At 38.0% G+C, this 23,246-nt stretch overlaps 1 protein-coding gene across 2 annotated transcripts in view; it reads left to right on the forward strand.

Moving 5' to 3' along the window:
• Positions 1 to 23,246, forward strand: part of MICU1 (mitochondrial calcium uptake 1) — a 240,744-nt gene that overhangs the window by 111,313 nt on the left and 106,185 nt on the right. For both annotated transcript variants that reach the window (XM_044659090.1, XM_044659089.1), the window contains one exon: positions 18,486 to 18,568. In XM_044659090.1, coding sequence (XP_044515025.1) covers positions 18,486 to 18,568 — 83 coding nt within the window. The remainder of the gene's footprint in view (positions 1 to 18,485; positions 18,569 to 23,246) is intronic.

The following is a 23,246-nucleotide window of genomic DNA, read 5'->3' on the forward strand; positions in this document are numbered from 1 at the left end:
TGTTTTTCTGACATCTGTATAAAGGTCAGCCAGTGACTGTACATGAGAATGAGTGTGGTAAAAACAGCTCTGGAATAGAAATCAGGATAGCTAGATTCTAGCCCCAACTCTGTGAACAAGTACATGACCTTAAGCAAGTCATTTAGTCTCTCTTGGCCTCTAGCTGCAAGATGAGAATGGCCCAGAGGATTTTAAAGTTATTTTCCATTTCTAAATTCTTTGAAGTGTAGCTTAATTATAATTGTTCTGCATTGGAATCTAGAAATGTTACTATCTTTTGTGCTTAGGTATATATCCTTTACTTAGAATTCAAGCCCAAATAGATTTTCAAGAAAATTTAATCGTTCCTAGCATTGCAAGTGGAAGAAAGGAGGTGTTTTAAAAAGCCTCTTTTGAACTGGTCTTATTGGATCAATTTAGAGAGATAGAACAATCTTTTATTCAAAGTATGTGACTTAAATTTTTTTTTAACAACTAACAGTTTTATCATGTATTTAGAACATATTATTATACCATTAATGCATAAATAATTTATACTAGAACAAGGAGAAAAAATATTGTTCCATATCTTGAGTCTAAAGATGAAAGAAATTTTCTATAGTATATCTATCTTGTTGATGGTTTCAGTTTAGGCTAGCTAACCAAAATCTAGAGGCACTAATGTAAAATTTCCAAGGTTGTATATTGTATTGTTCAATTTATTGTTATATTTATATTCTCCATCTTCAGGAACCTTAAAACTGAAATTATGGAGAGAGAGTATTCTTCTAATAAGTACTCCTGGTTTGGGTAACTAAATAGAACTTCAAAAACTTGTTCCTTTTAGGAAATCTGGGACATTTAGGCCCACCAGATGTCTATATATGAACAAGCAAATCATGGGATGCCAGGGATCCAACAATTGTATTTGGGTTTTGCCTGGAACTTTGGGCAGCTTAGGCTAGTGGAACACCATCAAGATTCATTTAAACTGAATTTGACCCCAGTGAACCAGCACCATCTCTAAAGGAAGCTTTTTTAGATTCTGCCCCAATACCAAAGGGTCAAAGAACTCCATGAAGTAGAGATAAAGGGTAACATTTCTGTTTCTTCCAACTTCTTCTGTTTTATCAAGGGTATCACTATCCTTCCATTTACCCAGATTTATAATTTTGAGAGTTTTTTTGATTCTTCATTTTTCCTAACAACAATATACAGTCAGTTGTCAAGTCTAGTCAGTTCTATCTCTTCACTATCTCTTGAAGCAATTCTCTTCTTCCCATTCACATAACTGCCTCCCTCGTTCAAATCCTCATTGCCTCTTCCCTAGATTATTGCAGTAACTTTGTAATTAGCCTCCCTGACTCGTCTCTACCCATGTATATTCATATTCCATAAAGCTTCCAAAGCAATTTTCCTAAAGCAAAAGACAAACTCTACTTAGTAAGCTCTAGGAGTTCCCTAGCAAACTCCTTTAGCATTTGAAACAGTCCATAACCTGATTCCACCTTAGGTATCCACTACTCCCTGAGAGAGACCCAATCTGTGGCCCAAAAGAAACTACACTTTTCGTTCCTTATAAACAACAGTCCATCTCCTGTCTCCATGCCTTTGTGTAGACTATCCCTCATGCTTCAAATGGTCTCTTTCCTTACATTTCCCTCTTATGTTTTTAGTACTTCTCTCCTGAATTAACCCTGTATTTATTTGTATGTGGGTATATTATCTCCTTGAGCTGTTTACCACTAATATAATAGAAATTCCTTGAGGGCAGAGTCTTTGGTTTTTTTTTTTTTATATTCCTAGATCCTAGTACAGTGCCTGGCACATGAGTAGAGTTTTAATAAGTGTTTATTGATTAATTTCTTATCTCTTTCCTTGCCACCCCTTACTTCTTTTAGATAACAAGGAAGCAATGTCAGAGTGATTACTACCACTTTTATTAATACTACTTAAAGGTATTGAGTATAGAAAGCATGTCCTTTTTGACTTTCTTTTTTAGTGATCTTTAATTCAGATTTAGTTTTCTGTCCTTGTATATATCATAAAAGTAACATTGCCTTTTTTCATAGTTGCAAGATTAATCTTTTAGTAATACATATGTAGATTTTAAAGTTACTATTGAATGCCTCCAAAGTATGATATTTATAAGGATTTATTAATATTAAATTAGAGAGCTAGAGAATGCAGGGAACCTTTCCCATTCACCTCACGTAGAAGAGAGATGCTCGTGCCACAAGGACTGGTCACCACTCAATTCACGTGCAAGAGAGAGGGCATGACAGAGCAAACCCAAATTATATACAGACCGCGTAACCACACATGAAAACAGAAAAGAAAAGGAATTGTGGGTAATATAGAAAGGAAGTTTGGGTAATTTAGTTTCAAGAGTTCAAGATTTTCCAACTATATATCCCACCCCCCCCCAGCCCCCAGTGATCCTTTGGGAGACTAGCCTTTTAGTTTTAGAGAAGGATATCATTTTTTTATTGTTGTAGAACTCTTTAAGTTCTTTCTTAAGTGATATACTTGAACACATGTCTTCTGTTACTCATAATTCAGAAATTCTGTTCCTCTGGGTCTTAGAAATAATCATCAGAATTTGAAATTAGAAAGGTACTCATCACATGAGGGAAGGTTCGACAAATTATGTTATTGACTTTAACAGAATATTATTGTACTATATGAAATGACAAAATGGGTGATTTCAGAGAAATCTAGGATAATCTGGGTGAACTGATGGAGATTGAAGTGAGCAGAATTAGAACAACTTATACAATTAACATCATAAAGTCATGTAGTCATTAAGTCTACATTCCAGGCACTGCTAAAAGTAGGGATTCAAAGAAAGGCAAAATAAAATTTCTTCCCAGTAGGAGCTCATAATCTAATGAGGGAGACAATATACAAATAACTATATGCTAAGTATATACATGATAAATAGAAGGTAATAAGTAGAGGGGAGACACTAGAATAAAGTGGGATCAGGAAAGGCCTCCTTTAAAAGGTGGGATTTTAGCTGGGAATTGAAGGAATCTACAAGGCAGAGATGAGAAAGAAAAGCATTCCATACATGGAAGACAAAACTATGAAAATGTCCAGAATCAGAAGATGAAGTGTCCTGTTTGAGAAACAGTAAGGAGGCCAATGTCAGTGGATCCAAGAATATATGGTAGAGTGTAGTTGTAGGAAGACAGGAAAAGGCTTTTTGAATATCAACTGGGATTTTGAATTTTATTCTAGAGATGATAGGAAACCAGTAGAATTTACTGAGTGTGTGAGGGAATGAAGGGAGGAAGTGGCATAGTGACTCCTGTACAAAGACCACTTTGACAGTTAAGCAGAAGATAGACTAGAATAGGGAGAGAGAGGGGAGGCCAACCAGCATGTGGTCATGAAGGCTTGCACAGGAATGGTGACAGTGTAAGAAGAGAGATGGCAAAGTAGAAGGAATATGTCATGAGAGTAAATATCCACAGGATTTGGCTACAGATTGAGTATGAGAGGTGAGAGTGATTGAGGAGTTGAGGATGACACCCAGTTGTAGGAAGGTTTGAAAGGAGATACAGTTTTGGGGAAAAGATAATGAGATCAGTTTTGCATATATTGAATTTAGGATGTCTATTGAATGTCCACTTTGAGATGTCTGATAGGCAGTTGGAGATTTGAGACTAGAGGTCAGCTGAGAGGATGAGTTGATTTGAGAATCATCAACATTGAGAGAGTAATTGAATCTATGGAAGCTGATGAGATTACCAAGTAAAACAGTATAGAGGAAGATGAGAAATGGGTCCAGTTCAGAGTCCTGTGGAAAACCCACAGTTAAATAGCACGACCTGGATGAAGATCTAGCCTAAATGAGACGAAAGAAGAGGTTAGATAAGTAGAAGAACCCGGAGAGAGTAAGGTCCTGAAAACCTAGAAAGAAAAGAATATCAAGGAAAAGAGTTGATTGTGTCAGAGGCTCAGGGAGGTCAAGAAGGATGAGAATAGTGAAAGACCATTAGATTGGCAATTAAAAGATTAAAAAGTAACTTTGGAAAGAACAGTTTTGGGTGGATGTTGAGGTTGGAAGCCAGACTATAGAGACTTAAAAGTGAGGGTAGGAAGTAAAGGCACTTATTGTAAAAGGCTTCAGGTAATTTAACCATAAAAGACAGGAAAAATATGGGAAGGTGGTGGAGGATGGATCAAATGAGGGTTTTTTGAAGATAGGGGAAACATGGGGATGTTTGTGGATAGTAGGAAAGTAGCCAGTAGACAAGGAAAGATGGAAGATAAGTGAGGGTGGGGAAATGATAAAGTAAGCAGTCCCTTGAAGATGGAATGGAATGGGATCACTTGTGAATGTAGGAAGGGAGGGGGGTAGCAAGAAGAGCTATCTCATCATGTGAGATAGGAAGGAAGAAGAATAACAGAATGTATCTGGTTAATATGAGATGAGAAGAAGAAGCTCTTGAGAAATAACCTCCATTTTTTTCCCAGTAAAATATAAGGCAAAATTCTCTGCTGAAAGGTTAGGAGGAGAGAAAGCCATGAGAGATTTGGGGAAGGATCAAAAGATTTCCAAGAGCTGCGGTGGGGAGTGGGAGAGTAAGTTAATTAGGGAGGCATAACAGGCTTGCATAGCAGTAGTGAGGGCCCAGTTGTAGTTGTGTAACAAAAATTTGTAGTGGACCCAGTCAGCACCTTTTTGTGATTTTCTCTTCCTTTGTACAGCAGCACATTCATAGGAATAAAGGCAGCATATGGTGGGGAAGATTCAAGGCTGGGGCTTGGAGGACCAAAATCAGCAATATGATAAGTGGGGTAAAGGGACTCAAGAGAAGAGAACAGTGTAGTATTTAACTGATAAGCCAAGGAAAGGAAGAAAGTGTAGCTAGTGTGGAATTGAGGGAATTGAGAGGTTGAAAGATTGGAAATCATGGTGTGAACAAAGAAGAGAGTTTGGTTTTGAAAGGCAGAGGGTCAAGTTAGAATGTCAGTAGAGTGCAATTAGATAAGAAAATTTCAAAGTTTGTGTACATAGAAGTGATATATTTGTGAGTGATAACAAGATCAAAGATACCATTTTTGTGTGTAGCAGAGGTAGAATGATGGAGTAGGTCATGGGAAATGAGTAAGTTAAGGAATAAAAGGCTATTATTATAGAAAGTCTTAGAACTCATTGAAGAAAGACTAAAGAAGAGAGACAACAGCTATCAATCTGCATATGGATTGAATGAAACTCTAGGAGAGATTCCCAGGTGATGACAATAAAAAACCTGGAAGTATTTAATAGGTCATTAGATAAGAAATTCTCCAAATCATCCACCTCAGTCAGCAGATTGGGAGAATGAGTGAAGGGACAGTCAGTGCTAGAAAGAGCAGCCAGAGAAGCTGTCATCAGAGAGAGTCAGAAAGAAAAACAGGGTTGAAAAAAAGCTTTGAGAAGTGATAAATGTAGTAAATAACTATATTTCCAAAAGAAGTATGCTTCCCATCTCTTTACTGAAGATGCAAAATTTCAGACATAGGAGTTGAGGATGACACCTAGTTTGTGAGTCTGGGGCACTGAGTTGTAGCTTAATAATGGCATATAGCAGTTTAACACTGAAGCATTAATTTTAAAAAACATTCATTAATTAGTCATTCATTTTTTTTCTTTTTTGTTTTGATATCACCTACATTTACCAATACATTCCTCTCTCTTCCCAAAGTTTATCATAACTAATAAATGTATTTAAAGAGTGATATTGGCAAATTATAGTTTCCAGGCAAAATCTGGCCCACCACATGTTTTTATATATGCTATAAACTTAAGAATAGTTTTTGTATTTTGAAATAAATTTTACCCAAAAATGTATTTAGAAGCATAAGCAAAATTAATATATTTTGGATTTTTAAAAATAAAGCTATTAAATGGGAAAATCTTTATATCAAATTTCCCTTAAGAGTTTGGCATACCAAGAATCCAGAGCAAGGCTGAGGGGCTTATGAGAAAGAAAACTAGCCACATTCAGAGAAAGGAAAATCTGTGGGAGGAGAAACACAGAAGAAAAACAACTGCTTGAACACATGGGCTGATGGGGATATTATTGGGGATGTAGACACTAAACGATAACTCTAGTCCAACTATCAATAATATGGAATTAGGTCTTAATCAGTGATACATGTAAAACCCAGTGGAATTGTGCGTTGGTTAAGGGGGGGGTCAGAGGGGTTTGGGTGAGAGGGAAAGAACATGAAACATGTAACTACGGGAAAATAATTCAAAATAAAAATTTAAAAAGAAGTTTGGCATCCAAGATAGATAAATAATTTTTATATATAAGCATATATAAAAATACATACATATACATAAAGACTTTATTCTTTCCCCAGTAGATAAATGATCAAAGGTTATGAACAAACAGTTCTCAAAAGAACTGTGAAGTATTCACAAACATGTGAAAGAATGCTTTAAATCACTAATAGTAAGAGAAAATCAAATCAAAACATGAGATTTTACCTCACATCCTATAAATTGGCAAAAATGACAAAAAAATGATAAGAGTATTGGAAGAATTGTAGAATGACAAGCACACTAATACATTACTAGTGGAGTTGTGAAATGGTACAACCATTTTGGAAAGCAATTTGGAATCATGCAAATGTAGTGACTGAGAGGCTCTATTTCTGTGGTATGTGACTGTAACGGAGTGTTACTCTGCCATAAGAAATGATGTGTGTGATGAATACAAAGAAGCCTAGAAAGATCCTAGAAAGATCTCTATGAACTGTTGCAGAGGGAAGTAACTAGAGCCAAGAAAACAACATACACAGTGACAACACCAATTTATATGAAAAGAACAAAAAATCAGAAGTAACTGTAACAAAATGATCACGAACAATGGGATTCAAATAAAGAGATATGAGGAGGTACCCCCAATCCAGCCCTTTGTGGAGATGGAGGTGGAGGGTCCACAGGTGTTACATGCTCCACTAATTTGGAACTTCTTCAGTGTATTGATCTGTTGTACTGATTTTTATCCCTCTCTTAAAAAACGTTATTTGTCATATGGGATGGCATTCTGGGAAGGGATGGAGAAAGGATGCTGGGAATAATTATGGTAATGTAAGAAATAGAAAATATTAATTAAAATTTGCTTTAAAATTCTTACTAAATGAGCCATACAGAAACAGGCAGACAGCCAAGTTTGGCCTGTGGACTATAGTTGTTCTATTCACTATTCTATACTCATTGTCCCCTATCTGGCAAAAAAGTAGGTAAGGGAAACAGATAACTTCTCAAATCTTTTCTTTGGGGCCAAACTTGGTCAATATAATTTTACAGTATTTAATTTCTGTGGTTTTGTTGTTCTTTTAATTTGCATTGTCAGTCATGTATATTGTTTCATGATTCTCCTTGCTTCATTTTGCATTAGTTCATACAGATCTTCCCCTGCTTCTCTGTATTCATACTACTATTACTACTATGACTAATAATAATAATAAAACAGTTACATTCATATACTCTATTTTGTTTTATTGAGTGTTTAGCTCACCAGTCAGTGAGCATCTAATTTGTTTCCATTTCTTTGCTATCACAAAAAGTACTTTATTCTCTCTGTTTTGAGCATATTGAATTGTCTAGTGGTTTAAAAAAAACAAACAAAAAAACTAGTACTTACCTGTTTGTTTTATCTATATCACATATAGACATTGAAATATACACCTACACATATTTTTTACATTACAATATATGTGAGTCTTGAATTTGCATTATAAACAAGCTCTATGAAAATGGTATTGCTATAATGCTATTTTGACTTTTACTTTATTTGCTGTCAGAGGGGCCCTCAAAAACCCCTAACTCTTATCTATTTATCACTCCGAGTCTTAGATTTTAAGTATAAACTTTTGCCAGAAACAAAAATAGAGTGCTATAAGTTTTCTCAACCTCAATGACATTAGATGGCAAACTTCATTCTTATCATTATTTTACAGAGAAAGCATCCCTGAGAAAGGTCACATCATTTGCTCTGGTTCACCCAGTTGGAACATGTCTTGAGTATATACAAGATACAGTATATAATAGAAACAAGTATATATGAGATAAAAATCAAAAGCACGAGTACCATAAGGTGCTTGAAGGGTTGTTAAGGCCTTACATGCATTGTCTCACTGGGTGCTGACAACAATCCTGTGATCTATACTATTCTACAACTATTATGATCCCTCTTTTACTCATGAGTCACAAAGCTAGTAAGTGTCTGAGGCAAGATTCAAACTCCGCTCTTCATGACTCCAAGGCCAGTGCTCTAGCCAGTATTCTATCTAGCTGCATATAGTTTAAAAGGAAGGTAATTTTAGAAGGGAAGGCCTAGGTGGATGTTTGTACCTGGAAAGACCTCTTGCAGAAGGGGGTATTTGAGCTAAGTTTTCCAAAAAGCTAAGGTTATAAAAAAGCAGAGGGCAGCTGGGTAGCTCAGTGTAGTGAGAGTCAGGCCTAGAGACGGGAGGTCCTAGGTTCAAACCCGGCCTCAGCCACTTCCCAGCTGTGTGACCCTGGGCAGGTCACTTGACCCCCATTGCCCACCCTTACCAATCTTCCACCTATGAGACAATATACCGAAGTACAAGGGTTTAAAAAAAAAAAAAAAGCAGAGATGGGGAAGGAGAACATTTCAGGGTATTAGTGACCACTTTGAATATGACTATCCTGAGAACTCAAATACTTTCTTACCCAACCCTGGGGATTTAAAGTTATGCTGTTTTTATTTTGAGCTAGCTGGGCTATGCCTAGGATTATTTGCATGCTATTCTGGGAACTATATTTGAAAAAGAATGTTGACAAACTAAACATCCAACTAAAGCCGATGACCAGTATGTTAAAGGCTGGGAAAATATCATGAAATTTTCAAGGAGCTAAATATGTTGTAACAAAGGGAAGAACACTTAGAAGAAGACATGGTATCTTATGTTTGAAAGACTGTCATTAAGTGAAAGTTATTCTGTTCAATCCAAATGACAAGAAAAGAGTAGAAATTGAAAGAAGCAAGTTTTGCCTCAGTATAGTAAAAATAACAGTAGGTGCTAATGTTCATACAGGATTTTAAAGGTTGAGAAGCATTTTATATACAGCTAGGTGATTCAGTGAGTAGAGCGCTACAACTGGAATCAGGAAGACCTGAGTTCAAATCTGACCTGGCACTAGTTGTGGAACCCCGGATGAGTTAGTCACTTAATGTCTGCCTCAGCTTCCTCAACTGTAAAATGAAGATAATAGTACCTACTTCTCAGGGTTATTGATCAGGTGAGGATCAAATGAGATAATACTTATAAAGTACTTTGTAAATATTAGAGCACTCTATAAATGAGAGCTATCATTATTATTGTTTTGAGCATTCCCAGAACCTTATAAGTTAGGTGATTACAAATATTATTCCCATTTTATAGTTGGAAGGAAACTGAGGCAAACTGGTTGAATAGACTTGCCCAGGGTCACAAAGTTAGTAAGTATCAGAGGCCAGATTTGAATTTAGAAAGATAAGTCTTCCTTCCCTCCAGGCCTGACTCTATTCACTGTGCCACCTAGCTGCCCAGGCATATAGTAGGTACTTAATAAAATACTTTTCCCTTCCTAAACCTCTCTTGACCCCAAGTCTAGCACTGCATTGTGTGAACAGTGAAATAGGTTCCCGTTGCATTGGTATTATGCCACCCATGCATAGAGATATTCAGAAGAGAGAGTATTTGAGAGTTTTTACAAAAGTGAAGTCAACAGACCTCGTCAGCAGCTTGTAAATGGGGTGAAGATGGTAAGAGGTGAGGAGTTCAGAATGACTTCTGAGTTGCAAAGCTGAGATGCTGACGGGGAAAATGGTGTTGCCCTCTACATAATAGGGAAGGTAGGGAGCAAGAGGGTTTAAGGGGAAAGATAATAAATTCTTTTTTGGACATGTTGAGATTAAGGTCTTTCATGGTTATCTAGTTCAAAACGTCAGAAAGGCAGTTGGAGATGTGAGATTAGGGGTCAGCTGAGAGGTTGTGGCAGGAAAGGTAGATTTTAGGCTCATCAGCATAGAGATGGTAATTAAATCCATGGGAGCTGATGAAATCACCAAGTAAAGTAGTGTAGAGGGAGAAAAGAGGGCCCAGGATGGAACCCTGAAGGACACCTATTGTTAGAGGCTGTGATATGGATGAAGATCCAGCAAAGGAAACTGAGATAGAGTCGTCATATAGGTAGGAGAAGAACCAGGAGAGAGGGGTATCCTGAAAACCTAGAGAGAAGAGAGTATCAAGGAGGAAAGAGTGATCAACAGTGGTAAAGGCTACAGAGAGGTCAAGGAGAGTGACTGAGAAAAATCCACCGGGTTTGGCATCTAAGAGATCATTGGTCACTTTGGAAAGAGCAGTTTCAGGATAATAATAAAGTCAAAAGATAGATTGTGATGGGTTAAGTCCACTTCATGTGAAACAGGTAAAGGAAGATAATGGTAAAAGGCATATGAGTGTTATGGGATGGGATGGGGAAGAAAGAGGGAACTCATGGCAAATGGCTTCAATTTTCTTCTGTAAATTATCAGAAGAGATGGCCTGGGAGAGAATTGAATGGTCAAGGAACTGGAAGTCATGATGCAGATGAAGTATAAGGTTTTGTAAGGAAAAGAAGAGTAGGTGAAACACCAATATATTATGTTTGATAAGAGGATTTGGGACTTCTGGAACATGGCAGTGTTATATTTGTGGATGACATCAAGATCAAGGATCCTAATATCTGTGTGAGGCTGAAATGGGGTAGAAGAGTAGTTTATGGGAAGTGAGTAGGTTGAAGAACTGAGTGGTTAGAGTGTTTGAGGGAGAGTTAATATATATGTTGAAGCCCCCCCGCCCCCATCTAGGATGAAGTTGGGAAGGAGAAAAAAATTTGTGAGCCCTTGTGCTGAACTCATTACGGAAGGAAGGGGAATAGGTGGGGATGGGGAGTCTATGGACAGCTACCAGGTTTTTGATTGATTTGGATTTGAATAGCATGAACATCGCAGGAAGAAAAGTCACCGAGTGATGGAAGAAAGGAGAAAACCTAGAAGTGGCAATAGGGACCAACCCTCCTGCCTTGACCAGTGAGCTGAGGAGAATAAGAAAAGGTGCAAGCTGGTAGATGGAAATAATGGGAGAGGAAGAGCCCCACAGTCTATGTGTTGTCAGAGATCAGTCAGCAGCAGACCCTCAACTAGTGCTCCTAGTGCTCCTAGTTTAATGAGTTTTCATTAAAAAACAATTCATTAAACAAACATTAAGTTTCTGAGATTGCTAGAGTTCTGGCTTTTACAAAATATCTAGAATTACAGAATTTGGAGCCAGAAGAGGCCTTAAACATTATCTAGTCCAACCTTCTAATTTTACAGATTAAGAAACTGAGGCCCACTAAAGTTGCCCTTGGCACCACAATTATTAAGACGCAGCACAGCTGACAGTAGCACAGTCAGGCTCATGAACTCTGGCTCTAAATACTAGATTCTCCTACAGCATAATTTTTCAAGGATACTCACACACACAACCCTTCATAAGGAAGATAAGACAGAATATAGCACTAACCAGCTTCCAGGAATATTTTAGGGGTCACATAAAAGACCAGAGGTAGAACTCCCAATAATTGGGAAATGACATCTTAAAATATGCCCTTGTTCAACAGAATCTGTATAATAAAGTTTTCTTCTCACATAATCTGTTAGTTTTTGCTTTGTATTCCATTAGCTTTTAAAAGGAATTCCTCTTAGTTATCAGTGTCACGAACCTATTTGATTTGCTAATGATTCTTAACATAAAACTAAAATGTTTCTCGCCTTTTAATAGGAAAGAATGATGTAGTCTAGTTAGCAAACATCCACTACTGTCCCAATTCTGGTTGTAGTCCCTAGTAATCAGCCCCAATATGGTCTGAGTAGCCATTATGTAGTGGTATTTTGTAATCTTCAATGGAGAGCTGGTGACTGAAGGGAAGGGAGCTCCCTGGTATGCAGAAGGACTCATTTCTTCTCTACAGAAATGCTCTTCCCTTGCAGGTAGGGTGTATGTGAATACCCAGACAAGTAGGTTTATCTGTCTCCAGGTACACCTTGAGCTTTTGAGAACTGTATTTGGCAAACGGTTTTTAAGCTTCCATTTAAGGAGGGAGAGGAAAATTACAGGAGTATTGCCTGTCACTGTATTCCCAGACAGCATGTCATTATACTTGAAGCAAGCTGGGCTTTTTTAGAATGCTTTGCTGACAGGCTGAGCAGATGAAGATTGAATAGGTAGGGAGAACTGGCTGTTTATTCCACAGGGAAGCTTCTCCAGTTCAGGTTGGCAGGGCTTATGTGATAGTTAGTAACACTACTGCCACATCCCATTTTGTGTATGTGTAAAACCAGAATTTGAGAATTCAGTCCCTAGAGCCATCAGTATGTGATACTTGAATGAAAACCACAGTCCAGTCCCACTAAAGAAACAACAAGTAATCATATGGGCAGGGCTATATAATCAAAGAAACAGACCAAGGAATCTCATCAAAACAGCAGATAGACTTCTTTTGTTGGTGAAATAAATCTGGCAAAATGTATAGACAGAAACATTTTGAATGAGTTGCTCAATTAATAATAAAAAGCTGATGGAGCTGAAATTTTGTTTTTGTTCAGCTGGGAAACCATACTGACAACTCATAGAAAGGTTTGCTGCTTGATTTTGTTCAGGCCCTCCCTGCCTGCTGTGTGGCCATGCTTTTCTTCATCTCTTTATCAATTCCCCACAGTGTCTATTAGTTCTCTTTCCCTTTTCCTCTCAGCATGTAATCTCATCTCCTATTTATTGAGAAGATAGCCATCAGACATAGCTCTCCCATTTTTTTCCATTTTTTATCTTTGTTTCTTAGTGTCAATTCTAAGAGAGAAGAAGGCAAGTCGGTTTTAAGTGACTTGCCCAGCTAGGAAGTGTCTGAAGCCTGAATCTCCAGACTCCAGATTTGGCTCTCCACTGTGCTAAATGGCTGTCCCTAGCCCTCATTTTCTTTTCTTTTTTTATCTTAATTTTTATTTAATTTTGAATATTTCCCATAGTTACATTTTTCATGTTCTTTCCCTCTCCCTCAATCCCACTCCCATCCCCCTGTAGCCGATGCACAGTTCCACTGGGTTTTACATGTATCATTGATCAAGACCTAATTCCATATTATTGATAGTTGGACTAGAGTTATCGTTTAGTGTCTTCATCCCCAGTAATATCCCCATCAGCCCATGTGTTCAAGCAGTTGTTTTTCTTCTGTGTTTCTGCTCCCACAGTTCTTCTTCTGAATGTGGCTAGTTTTCTTTCTCATAAGTGCCTCAGAATTGTCCTGGATCTTTGCATTGCTGCTAGTAGAGAAGTCTGTTATGTTTGATTGTACCACAGTGTATCAGTCTCTGTGTACAGTGTTCTCTTGGTTCTGCTCCTTTCACTCTGCATCAATTCCTGGAGGTCATTCCAGTTCACATGGAATTCTTCCAGTTCTTTTTTCCTTTGAGCACAGTAGTATTCCATCACCAACAGATACCACAATTTGTCCAGCCATTCCCCAATCAAAGGACATTCCCTCATTTTCCAATTTTTTTCCAACCTAACCCTCATTTTCTAAGCTCCATGCACAATATCATCTCTCTTCTTCATTCTTTTCCCTCCTTTGTAGAGGCTGCCCCCCCATTCCCAAAATGCTTTCCTTCCTTACCTCTTTTGGACCTCCTTGTCCATTCCTTCCATACACACACAAAAAAAACTTGTTACGTATTTTGTATGAATATTCTATTCACTTCTCCATGATCACATATTTCCCTCAATATAGTATAAGCCCCTTGAGGATAGGACCTATCTTGCTTTATATTTTATATGACCTGCACCTTGCACAGTGCCTAACACATAGTAGAGCCTTGCTAATTTGATTAATTCTGGAAGGCCCAAAGAGATATTATGATTTGCCCAAACTAACACAGTTAATGGTGGGGTCAGAACTAGGACTCGGGTCTCTTGATTCCCAGGTGAATAGTATTCTCATTCCTTCCTTTCAGTCTCAAAATTTATTAAATAGATGAGTTTCAAACCATTACCTCCATTTTCCTATCCACATACTTAAGTAATCTGTTTCTATCCATCCTTTCATTTGCCAAAGCCCACTGCCTTTTCTCCACCATCTTTCTGCTTGATTGTATTTATCTCTGATAGCCTCAGCCTTCTAGAAACTGTCTTCCTTCGACTTCCCAGGATTTATGTAGTATTTTAGTGCATCTTAGAATTTAATAACCAAATAGGAAAAGGGCCAAACAACATAGTATAAGGATTTGAGGAGGAAGAGATCATGTAGTTTGGGAGTGGAGAAATTTTGTAGGGCAAGGAGAAGAAATAAAGGGGAATTCACTGTCTATTCTAGATATTGAGAACGGTGTTTGTAAGCCTATGAATTTAGTTCAGGCTCTTTTCACTTCTCACCTAAACTATTGCAGAAATCTCACACAATCACAGAAATGGTATCCCTAAAACACAGACCTGGCCCTTGTTCCTCCACTCAAGAGGCCCAGGAGATCCTGCTGCCTCAGAGGTCATACAAACTCCTCTGGAATTTAAAGTTCTTCACAGTCTGACTCCAATCCATTTCCAGATTTTTCCAGACTTACCACACATTATTCCCCTTCATGCAGTCTGACTGACCATCTTACAACATATCTCCCACCTCCATACTTTTGCATAACCTTCCATGCCTGGAGTATACTATGTGCTCCCCTCCACCACTTAGAATCATTAGCTCTCTTCAAAGCTCAACTCAAAGGCTATACCCTAAATATGAGCCTTTCAGATCCTCCCACTCCTATGGCCTTATCTTCTCACAAAATTTCTTTGTATTTTCTTTGTATGTAGTTCCTGTCTCCTTGTGTATATACATGTTTTTCCTTAGAATATAAGCTTCTTGAGGTAAGGGGCTGTTTTACTTTTGTCTTTGTGTCCCTGGTGTCTGGTACATAACAGGTACTCAATAAATGCTTCTTTATTGATCTTGCAGGAAAGGGCTAGAGAGGATTGAGGAGACAATAGTCTAATTAATTAGCCTTATAAACCATAGGTTCTTAAAAATGCTTTTCAAACCTTCTTCCCAGCTCTTAAAACCTAGGCCAAATTCTACTTTTTCCATAGAGCCTTCTTTTCCTGACCTCCCCAAAACAAAATAATATCTCTTTTCTGAATTATTATGGTAGATACTATCTTTGCAGCTCACTTAGCAATTCAGTTCCACATTTATTAAGCATCTTCTATGCATAAGGCCCTGGTCTAGTCCCTAGAGATAAAAAGATGAAAAATGACCCAGTCTTTATCTTTGAGAAATATATAAGCTTTTGCGCACAAAAAAGAAGAGGTTGTGATGCTTCCATATAGACTTATAGTATCTTTTTTTTTTAACCTTTACCTTCTGTCTTAGAATGGATACGAAATCTTGGTTCCAAATCAGAAGAGCAATACAGAGCTAAGCAATGGGGGTTAAGTGGCTTGCCCGGGATCACACAGCTAGGAAGTATCTGAGGCCAGATTTTTATAGTATCTTTTGCATATCAGCAAATAAGTTCTATAAATATTTGTTGATTTGACCCATCTCATGTTTTAGCATGGTAGGATATACCAAAAACAAGAATGTGCTTCTAATAGAGTAAATCATCCCATACTCAAATAATGAACTCAGTTTCCTTATTGTTTTTTTCTTTCTGTAACCAGGGCCTAGAACATAGCAGGCTCATAACAAAAGCCTGTTGCTTATTTCCCCAGTTGTATCCCTGAGGAATCACTGTCCAGTGATCCAGGGAAGGGGGAGAAGATAGGTAGGGCAAACAAGTAGTGATTCATCCACCTAGCTAGCATGATACCTGAAAATGGAATCTGAGCTAAGGAGATCCTGTCCTCAAGGAATCCTTAGCATTCTGAAGATAAGAAGAAGCAGAGAGTTTGCATATGTTCTATAGTGGCAGGACCCATACACACACAATCTCTCTCTCTCTCTCTCTCTTTCTCTCTCTCTCTCTCTCTCTCTTTCTCTCTCTCTCTCTCTCCCTCTCTATCTATCTCTCTCTCTCACACACACACACACACACACACATACACATACACACACACTCACTCACACATACCTCTGAGTAAGGGTCATATGTTTGACTCTTTTTTTTTTTTTTACAAATAATATCTGTAGAATTTTTTTTCAATTTCAGAAAAATAAAATTTTAGCCATAATAGTATTTTTCTAAGAGTCTTGTAGTTTAATGTTATAAAGCATTAAGCTACATCATAAATGTTTCAAGAGAGCAAAGGAAATATAACGCCAAATGTTTATTAAAAAACATCAAGCAAGTGGCAGGAGCTGGGTAGCTCAGTGGGTTGAGAGCCAAGCCTAGAGATGGGAGATCCTAGGTTAAAATCTGGCCTCAGACACTTCCTGGCTGTGTGACCCTGGGCAAGTCACTTAACCCCCATTGCCTAGCCCTTACCACTCTTCTGCCTTGGAGCCAATACACAGTATTGACTCCAAAATGGAAGGTAAGGGTTTAAAAAACAAAAACAAAAACACCGAAAAACAAAAAAATCAAGCAGCAAAGAAGTCTAGTTTTCAGGAAATTTCTCTCATGAAAAATAAAATTCTCATTTAGGTAATGTAGTAGAGGCTGGGTGTAGCAAAGCTGACTATCATTTTTCTTGTCTTTGAAAGTTTGATACGATAGCAGGAAGTATACAAGGAGAGTATTAGGGAAACTCTGAAAAGACTCATGTCCATTAAGTGGAGATAAAAATGCATGCGACTGTCAGCTATCACATGTTTCATTCTAAACTTTAACTTAATTTTTACTTTGAAACTCCCCAAGTAACTAAGATTCTGAGCTGATACAGAGATCCTTCAGAGAGCTTTATTCAAACAGTCATGCTAATCTTGGTTAACATTAGCCCTTCTCCCCAGCCCCAAAGTTAAATTAGTCTAAATAATAATATAGCGACACACCAAACAGGATATGAGATTACCTAGAAGAAACCTAGAATGAACAAAATACAAGCTAGACTGCTTTGTCTGCTATTGTATAAAACTGGCTTGGAATTTCAGCATTTTTCTTTCTGGTGATATGCTCCAACTATTACAGACTTTCTTGTCCAGCCCAATACAGTTTTTAAGAAACCAGTAAATAGCATAAGTATCATGCAACTATAACAGGATCTTAATGGATAACAATTCATACTTATATATGTGATTTATAATTTCTGAAGAATTCTTCCTAACAGCCTTGTCAGGTAGCACAGGAAGCATCATGCATGTCCCTATTTTCTGGGCAATGAAACTAAGGCCTAGAGAAATTGAATGCTTAGCATTCATACAACTTACCCATAGTCATACAACAAGCAAGTATTTAAGCCTAGAGTTGAGCTCCTAGGGCTTTTAACATAATCAAGTTCATCACTTTTTCTGTTGCTCTACATTGTCTAAAACTTTTTTGGTGGCTGAAGATATTAGGAAAGAAAATGAGAGGCCGGGTTTTCCAAGTGACATCTTTGCTTGGCCAGAGTAAAAATTCAGTTCAGGCTGTTAAATTAACTATTACCAATGAAAAAGAAAATACTTGGAATAGGGGAATAACTAGATGTCAGACAAACTGGAGACACTCTCACCTCTCACAAGGGAAGGACCGACAATTAAGCACAGGGAAACCAAATTGGGGGTGTGAGATTTGGGAATAACAGTTGGTCAGCTAACTGACAATCTATCAACCAGGGAAAGCCAGTGAAGTGGGTAACTTCAAGATGTGGGTTCTTTATGGCTTAGAGGAGACAGGAAGTACAAACAAACTGGGTTTATTGGTATTAAATGAGGGAAGTGGAAGAGAGGGGTTTTCTTTACTATGGAATAGCCCTAATGATTTAACTAAACTAAGTTCTAAACTAAGTTAAACCTCTAACTAGAATAGAGCTGGAAAGGTGGTTCTGCAGTGGTTCATGGTGCTCCAAGATGATCATAGATGTCACAGGAACCAGGAACAAGTCCAATACACAGCTAGTCAATCTAAAAACTGCTCTAGGGAGTAAGATAAATCTGCTGTCCACCAACAGATAATCCAGACCTTTCCTCAACCTAGACCATGATAGTTGCTTGAAGTATCTTCTTCTCAGTGAAATTCAAATCCCACTCTATCAGCTCCTTGGATAACCTGGCAAAGCTGGACCACACAGCCAAAACCTCCTCTCTTCAGCTTGGCCAAACCATCCACTCTTTTTTCAAACTCCAGCTTCATTCCATTATGGAACTCTCAGGTCTTTAGAGACAGCCCAACAGCCTGGGTGCTAATTTCCTACTTTCCTCATTACACCAAAAAGAAACTGTCGTATATGAGAATAGTAGTGCTTTGAAGCCCTAATAAATATCCATTCAGTTTTCTTAAGATTGTCCTATTGCTTAATTTTTTTGAAGTCAATAGATTCATTGATCATTGCCTTCTAATTGTATTTCTTTGCAGCTCCTCAGAGAAATTTTGAAATTGCCTTCAAGATGTTTGACTTAAATGGAGATGGAGAAGTAGATATGGAGGAGTTTGAACAGGCAAGTCTTTCTGAAAAACTTCATTTACAAGTACCTTTGATCAGTCATTTAATTTATATGCATTTATTAAGTACCTGCTTTCTGGCAGGCACTTGGACTTGGCAGTGGGGATAGGATTACAAAAAAAAATAAATAAATAACACTCCATTCCAAGGGCTTTCCTTCCAAAGGTGTATATCTATAATTAGGTACAGAATATATATTGCATATATAAATAGGTCCAGAATAAATACAAGGTTATTAAGGAGGGAGGGCACTTGGCAGTTGGGAAGATTGAGAAGGGTATATGTAGGAAGGGTTCTTGAACTGCTTCATCAAAGAAGAGATGAATTCTCTGAGGCAAAGATGAGGAGGTTCATTCCAGGCATGATGGTTGGCCAGTACAAAGACAAAGAGTTGTTAATGAAGTGCTATGTGTGAGTGACAGAGAGAAGGTCAGATTGCCCAGATCACAGAGTAGAGGAATGGGAAAAATGCCTATTAAAGCTAGAAATATAGGTTGGAGCCAGGATGTTAAATTTTAAAAGCTAAGCAGGATTTTGTATTCCAGAGGAATCTGGAGTGGAATGAATAAATAGTCATATGGCAATGTCTCTCCTTAAGGAATATCATTTTGACACAATGAGAAAGAAAGATAGCCTAGAGTGGAGGCAAGGAGACCCATCAGAAGGATGCTTTTATAGTCTAGGTCAGAAATGGGAAGGACTTGAACTAAAGATATGTCTATGGGAACAGAGAAGGGGGGGTGGGATGTAAGAGATGTTGTGGAAGGAGAAGCACTTTGGCAAGTGATTGGAGTGATAGAGAAGGGTGTCACGGATAACACAAAGATTAAAAACCTGGGAGCCTAGAAGAATGGCGATGCTTTCAGTAAAAGCAGGGAAATTTGGAAAGGAGTTTTGGGGAAAAAAGATTATGAGCTCTGTCTTAGACAAATTAAGTTAGAGATGTCTCCAATATGAATTGTTAAATAGGCAATTGGCGATGGATGGACTGAAGCTTATTCTGATTTCTCCTTGGATGTGTTTTGACCATTACCATATATGGGAATAGTCCTAGTTCTTAAATCCAATGATGTGCAGTCACTTACAATTTCTCCTGTTTTTCCTGATTTTTTTTTCCTTTCTACTATGGGAAGAATTGAAGTGAGCATATTATTGCTGACTATGGTACGGGTAGGTCCATATTTCTATCATTTCTCCTCCATTCTCACCCTCCTTCTCTTGGTCTCCAACTCACACAAAAAAGTTCGCATTCACTGTCATCTTCATTTCTTAATACTTCTTCCTTCTTTTCTCTTAGGTGAATTCCTCTGCCTCAAGCTATGAAATTAAATTATGTTCATAAAGGATTTCTGTAGAGGAAGGAAAACCTGACTTTTTTCCTGTAACTGTTGCAGGTTCCTGTCTGTGGCAGGTTTATATATGATGCTTCCTCAGAAATCCAGTAGAGATGATTATATTTTCACAGTTTGGTCCTAGAGACCCAGGAGCACTGCCGTTCTAACCTCCAACAGTCAGGAGCAATTTCACATAGACTTGGCAGCCATGGCAGCTTTCCAGAGGCTGCTGTTTCTGCCAAGAGATATTTCAAAGTAGGCGGGGGAAAAGTAAGGGGACCATTATGCAGAGGGAAGCATTTTTCTATTCTTCCCAAAATACTTTGGGGAAAAAGAGACAGGTTATAGAAGTACATATGGTATATACTTAAAATAGAAAATCTCTATAGCACAGAGACAGGGGTTTCAAACCACCCAAACAGGTTTTCTGAGATCTATAGATCTGTAGCCTTGGCAGTTCTCTACCTTCATTTTGCCTCCAATTCAGTTCAACAAAAAATTTAGGCAGTCAGTAAACATTAAGCACCCACTATGTGCCAGTCACTGTGCTAAGTGGTGGGGATGCCAGAAAACAAAAAAGCAACAGACAATCCCTGCCTTCAAGGAACTCATAGTCTAGTGCAGGAGACAATACCAGGAAAGAAGCCCAAAAGTGGGGAGTGAGGGGTACCTGAAGCAGGGTCATGATGAAGGCCAGAGAAGTGCAGTTGGGAGGATGGCTACCTGTGTGAGCCTAAACAAGACAATTAACCTCTATTGCCTTACTGTTCTTCTGCCTTGGAACTGATACTTAGTGTTGATTCTAAAATAGGTAAAGATTTAATAAAAATTAAAAATTTAAAAAAAAGAGGATCTGGGAAGGGCTCTCCACCCAACCATCTTTTATCCTTTCTAATCAAAGGGAGGAGCCCCCTGGGGCACAGAATGCTGAAGAGCTGTGAGTTTCAGGGTTGATACGATCTTGAAAGATGGCTGGACTCTATGAAGTCCCTAAGAGTTGGGGAAGAGGTATGTGGGAGGGCTGACTTGGGTGCCCACTTTAAATGGAGACTGAAGGAGTGCCTGCTATGTGCTAGATACTCTGTATTTTTTTTTTAATTAATGACTAGTCCCAGCCTTTAAAGTTCTTCCATTGTACTACAGAAGTTTTTTTTACAGACATGTCCAACAGTCAGTACAAGTAATTTCTTTTGTTAACTGAACCTCATTCCTTGCTTTGTCTTACATCTTTCACAATTACTTTGGGAAACATGCTAAGGAGAGCAGTTGACAGCATTGCCCAACAAACAGAAAAAATCCCAAGTCTTCTCAGTGATATAACGAGAAAATCTTCCCTTTTGGGATCATTTAACCTTATAGCACACCATCTTGTTTCCTTTTGCAAGAGTTATCTGAATGCCTGTAAGATCCTCCAGTCAATCAGCTCAGACCCACTCATTTAGAATTCTTCAGAGGAAAGAAAGAGATAAAACGGTTGAAAAATCAGCCTGACTTGCCCACTGCAGTTGTATTCCTCATTGCTTTCTTAACTGGACTGCATTGGTTTTTCTTGTTCAAGTAATTCATGTGAAAAATAATGTTATAAAAGGCTAGAACCACAAGGGGAAAATACATAGTTGCCAAATAATAAGGATCCTTCAGAGTCTTAGCACTGATTAAAGAGGAGGTCAATGTGCTTTCATTGAAAGATAAAATAATTAGCACTTTGAATGTCAGGGCAGTGGGAAACAAAAGAACAAAATTCAGAGTCAACAGAAGGCTCAAAGGAGTTATTAAATATTTGTCTCTGACAATCCTAATTGGAAACAACATAATGACACAGCTTTTGTACTATTTTATCTTTAATAGCATGATTTGCTTTTCAAAATTATTTTATAAAAGTTGTGAACAACACCTTCCACAAAATAATTACAGAAATATAAAGCATGCTTTTGAAGTTAGCAGTATTCTCATCAACGATGTTGACATGAAGTCATTATTGATTATTCATCAGTTCATCAATTAATTCATAAATTGATCATCAAAATATGTAACTGTTGTACCAGACATTAACTCCTCAATAAAGAAAAACATGGGTTCATAGAAGGCAGCACATTTGTTCATTCAGTATTTGTTAAATATTTATTAAGCACTTATTAAGGTGACGTACAATGGACTTGATTCTGAAAGAGATCCAGAAATAAGTGTGATGTGGTCTTTGCCATCTAAAAATTTATTCTCTAGAGAGGGCAATAAGATGTGTACACAGATGGAGATAAGTATACTTTATTACTTTCAAAGATCTATTGTTTCATTAGTTTTGGTATTTCATAAGTTACTCTGGCCAAAAAATATCCCACCTTATGATCAGGAGGATCATGGGTGAACTTCTCAGAATTTACCCTGATCCTTGATCAGTAGTCTATTGCTGGGCTCGTATGCAAAGCCTTTCCAGCTTAATAGGACCTTCCAAAGCTTACATTCTGCAGACTTAGCTTTTGAGTCGTCGTCTTCTTGTGATCAGTGTATGTGCCAGGGAGTCCAATAAAAACCATCTCCAGCTGGGGACATCTGGAAAGGCCTTATGGTGGAGGAACCTTTTGAAAGGAGGAAGAGAAAGAAGACTGAAAAGTGACATTTTCTTCTAGCACTTTCATGTTGACAGAGTTGTTAAGGTCCCTCATCTCACTTTATCCTGTAAGCCCAGGTACAGTGTAAACAGACAGAGATGAAGAAGTGTGAAGTATGTTAGATGATGGCAGTTTGTCCAACTGAAGGAGACAAGAATTAGTACAAGAGAAAGTTAAGTTGGAGTCAGATAGTAGAAGTCCTTTAATCCTAGACTAAGGAGATTGGACTAACTTTCATGGGAAATTGTATCTTATCAGGGAGATGAATATGCCAGTGATGTCAAGGATTAATTAGAGGAGGAGAGGCTATGTTCTCAGAGGCCCATTAGGAGGCTAGTGTATGTTCCAGGCAAAAGACCAGTGTGATTGCAGCAGGTTTGGTGAAGAAGAAAAAGACAAACCCCATTAGGGAGATTTCAAAAGTCAGGAATCTTAGTTCCATTAAATTGTCCTAGTAGGGCTGTATAATGCCATGGGAATTTGTGGCAGGCCCAAAAAGAGGAGAGAGAAGATAGCAGAAGGGTGGCCTCTGAAATCTCTTAGAGAGCCAACCACTCAATAGCTTGTATGCTATAGTGGCCTCACCTTCTTCTTAGCTGGACTTTTTGGATTTAGGACACATTGATTATCTCTTCAGCTTGAAAACCTGATGAGTCTTCACTATGAAAATGAATTCCATCTTCAGAGAAATACCTTTTTAATCCTCTGTATAACAAGACATGACTTTAGA

The sequence above is a fragment of the Gracilinanus agilis genome, chromosome 2, assembly GCF_016433145.1.
Source record: "Gracilinanus agilis isolate LMUSP501 chromosome 2, AgileGrace, whole genome shotgun sequence".
In the NCBI taxonomy this organism is placed as follows: Eukaryota; Metazoa; Chordata; class Mammalia; order Didelphimorphia; family Didelphidae; genus Gracilinanus; species Gracilinanus agilis.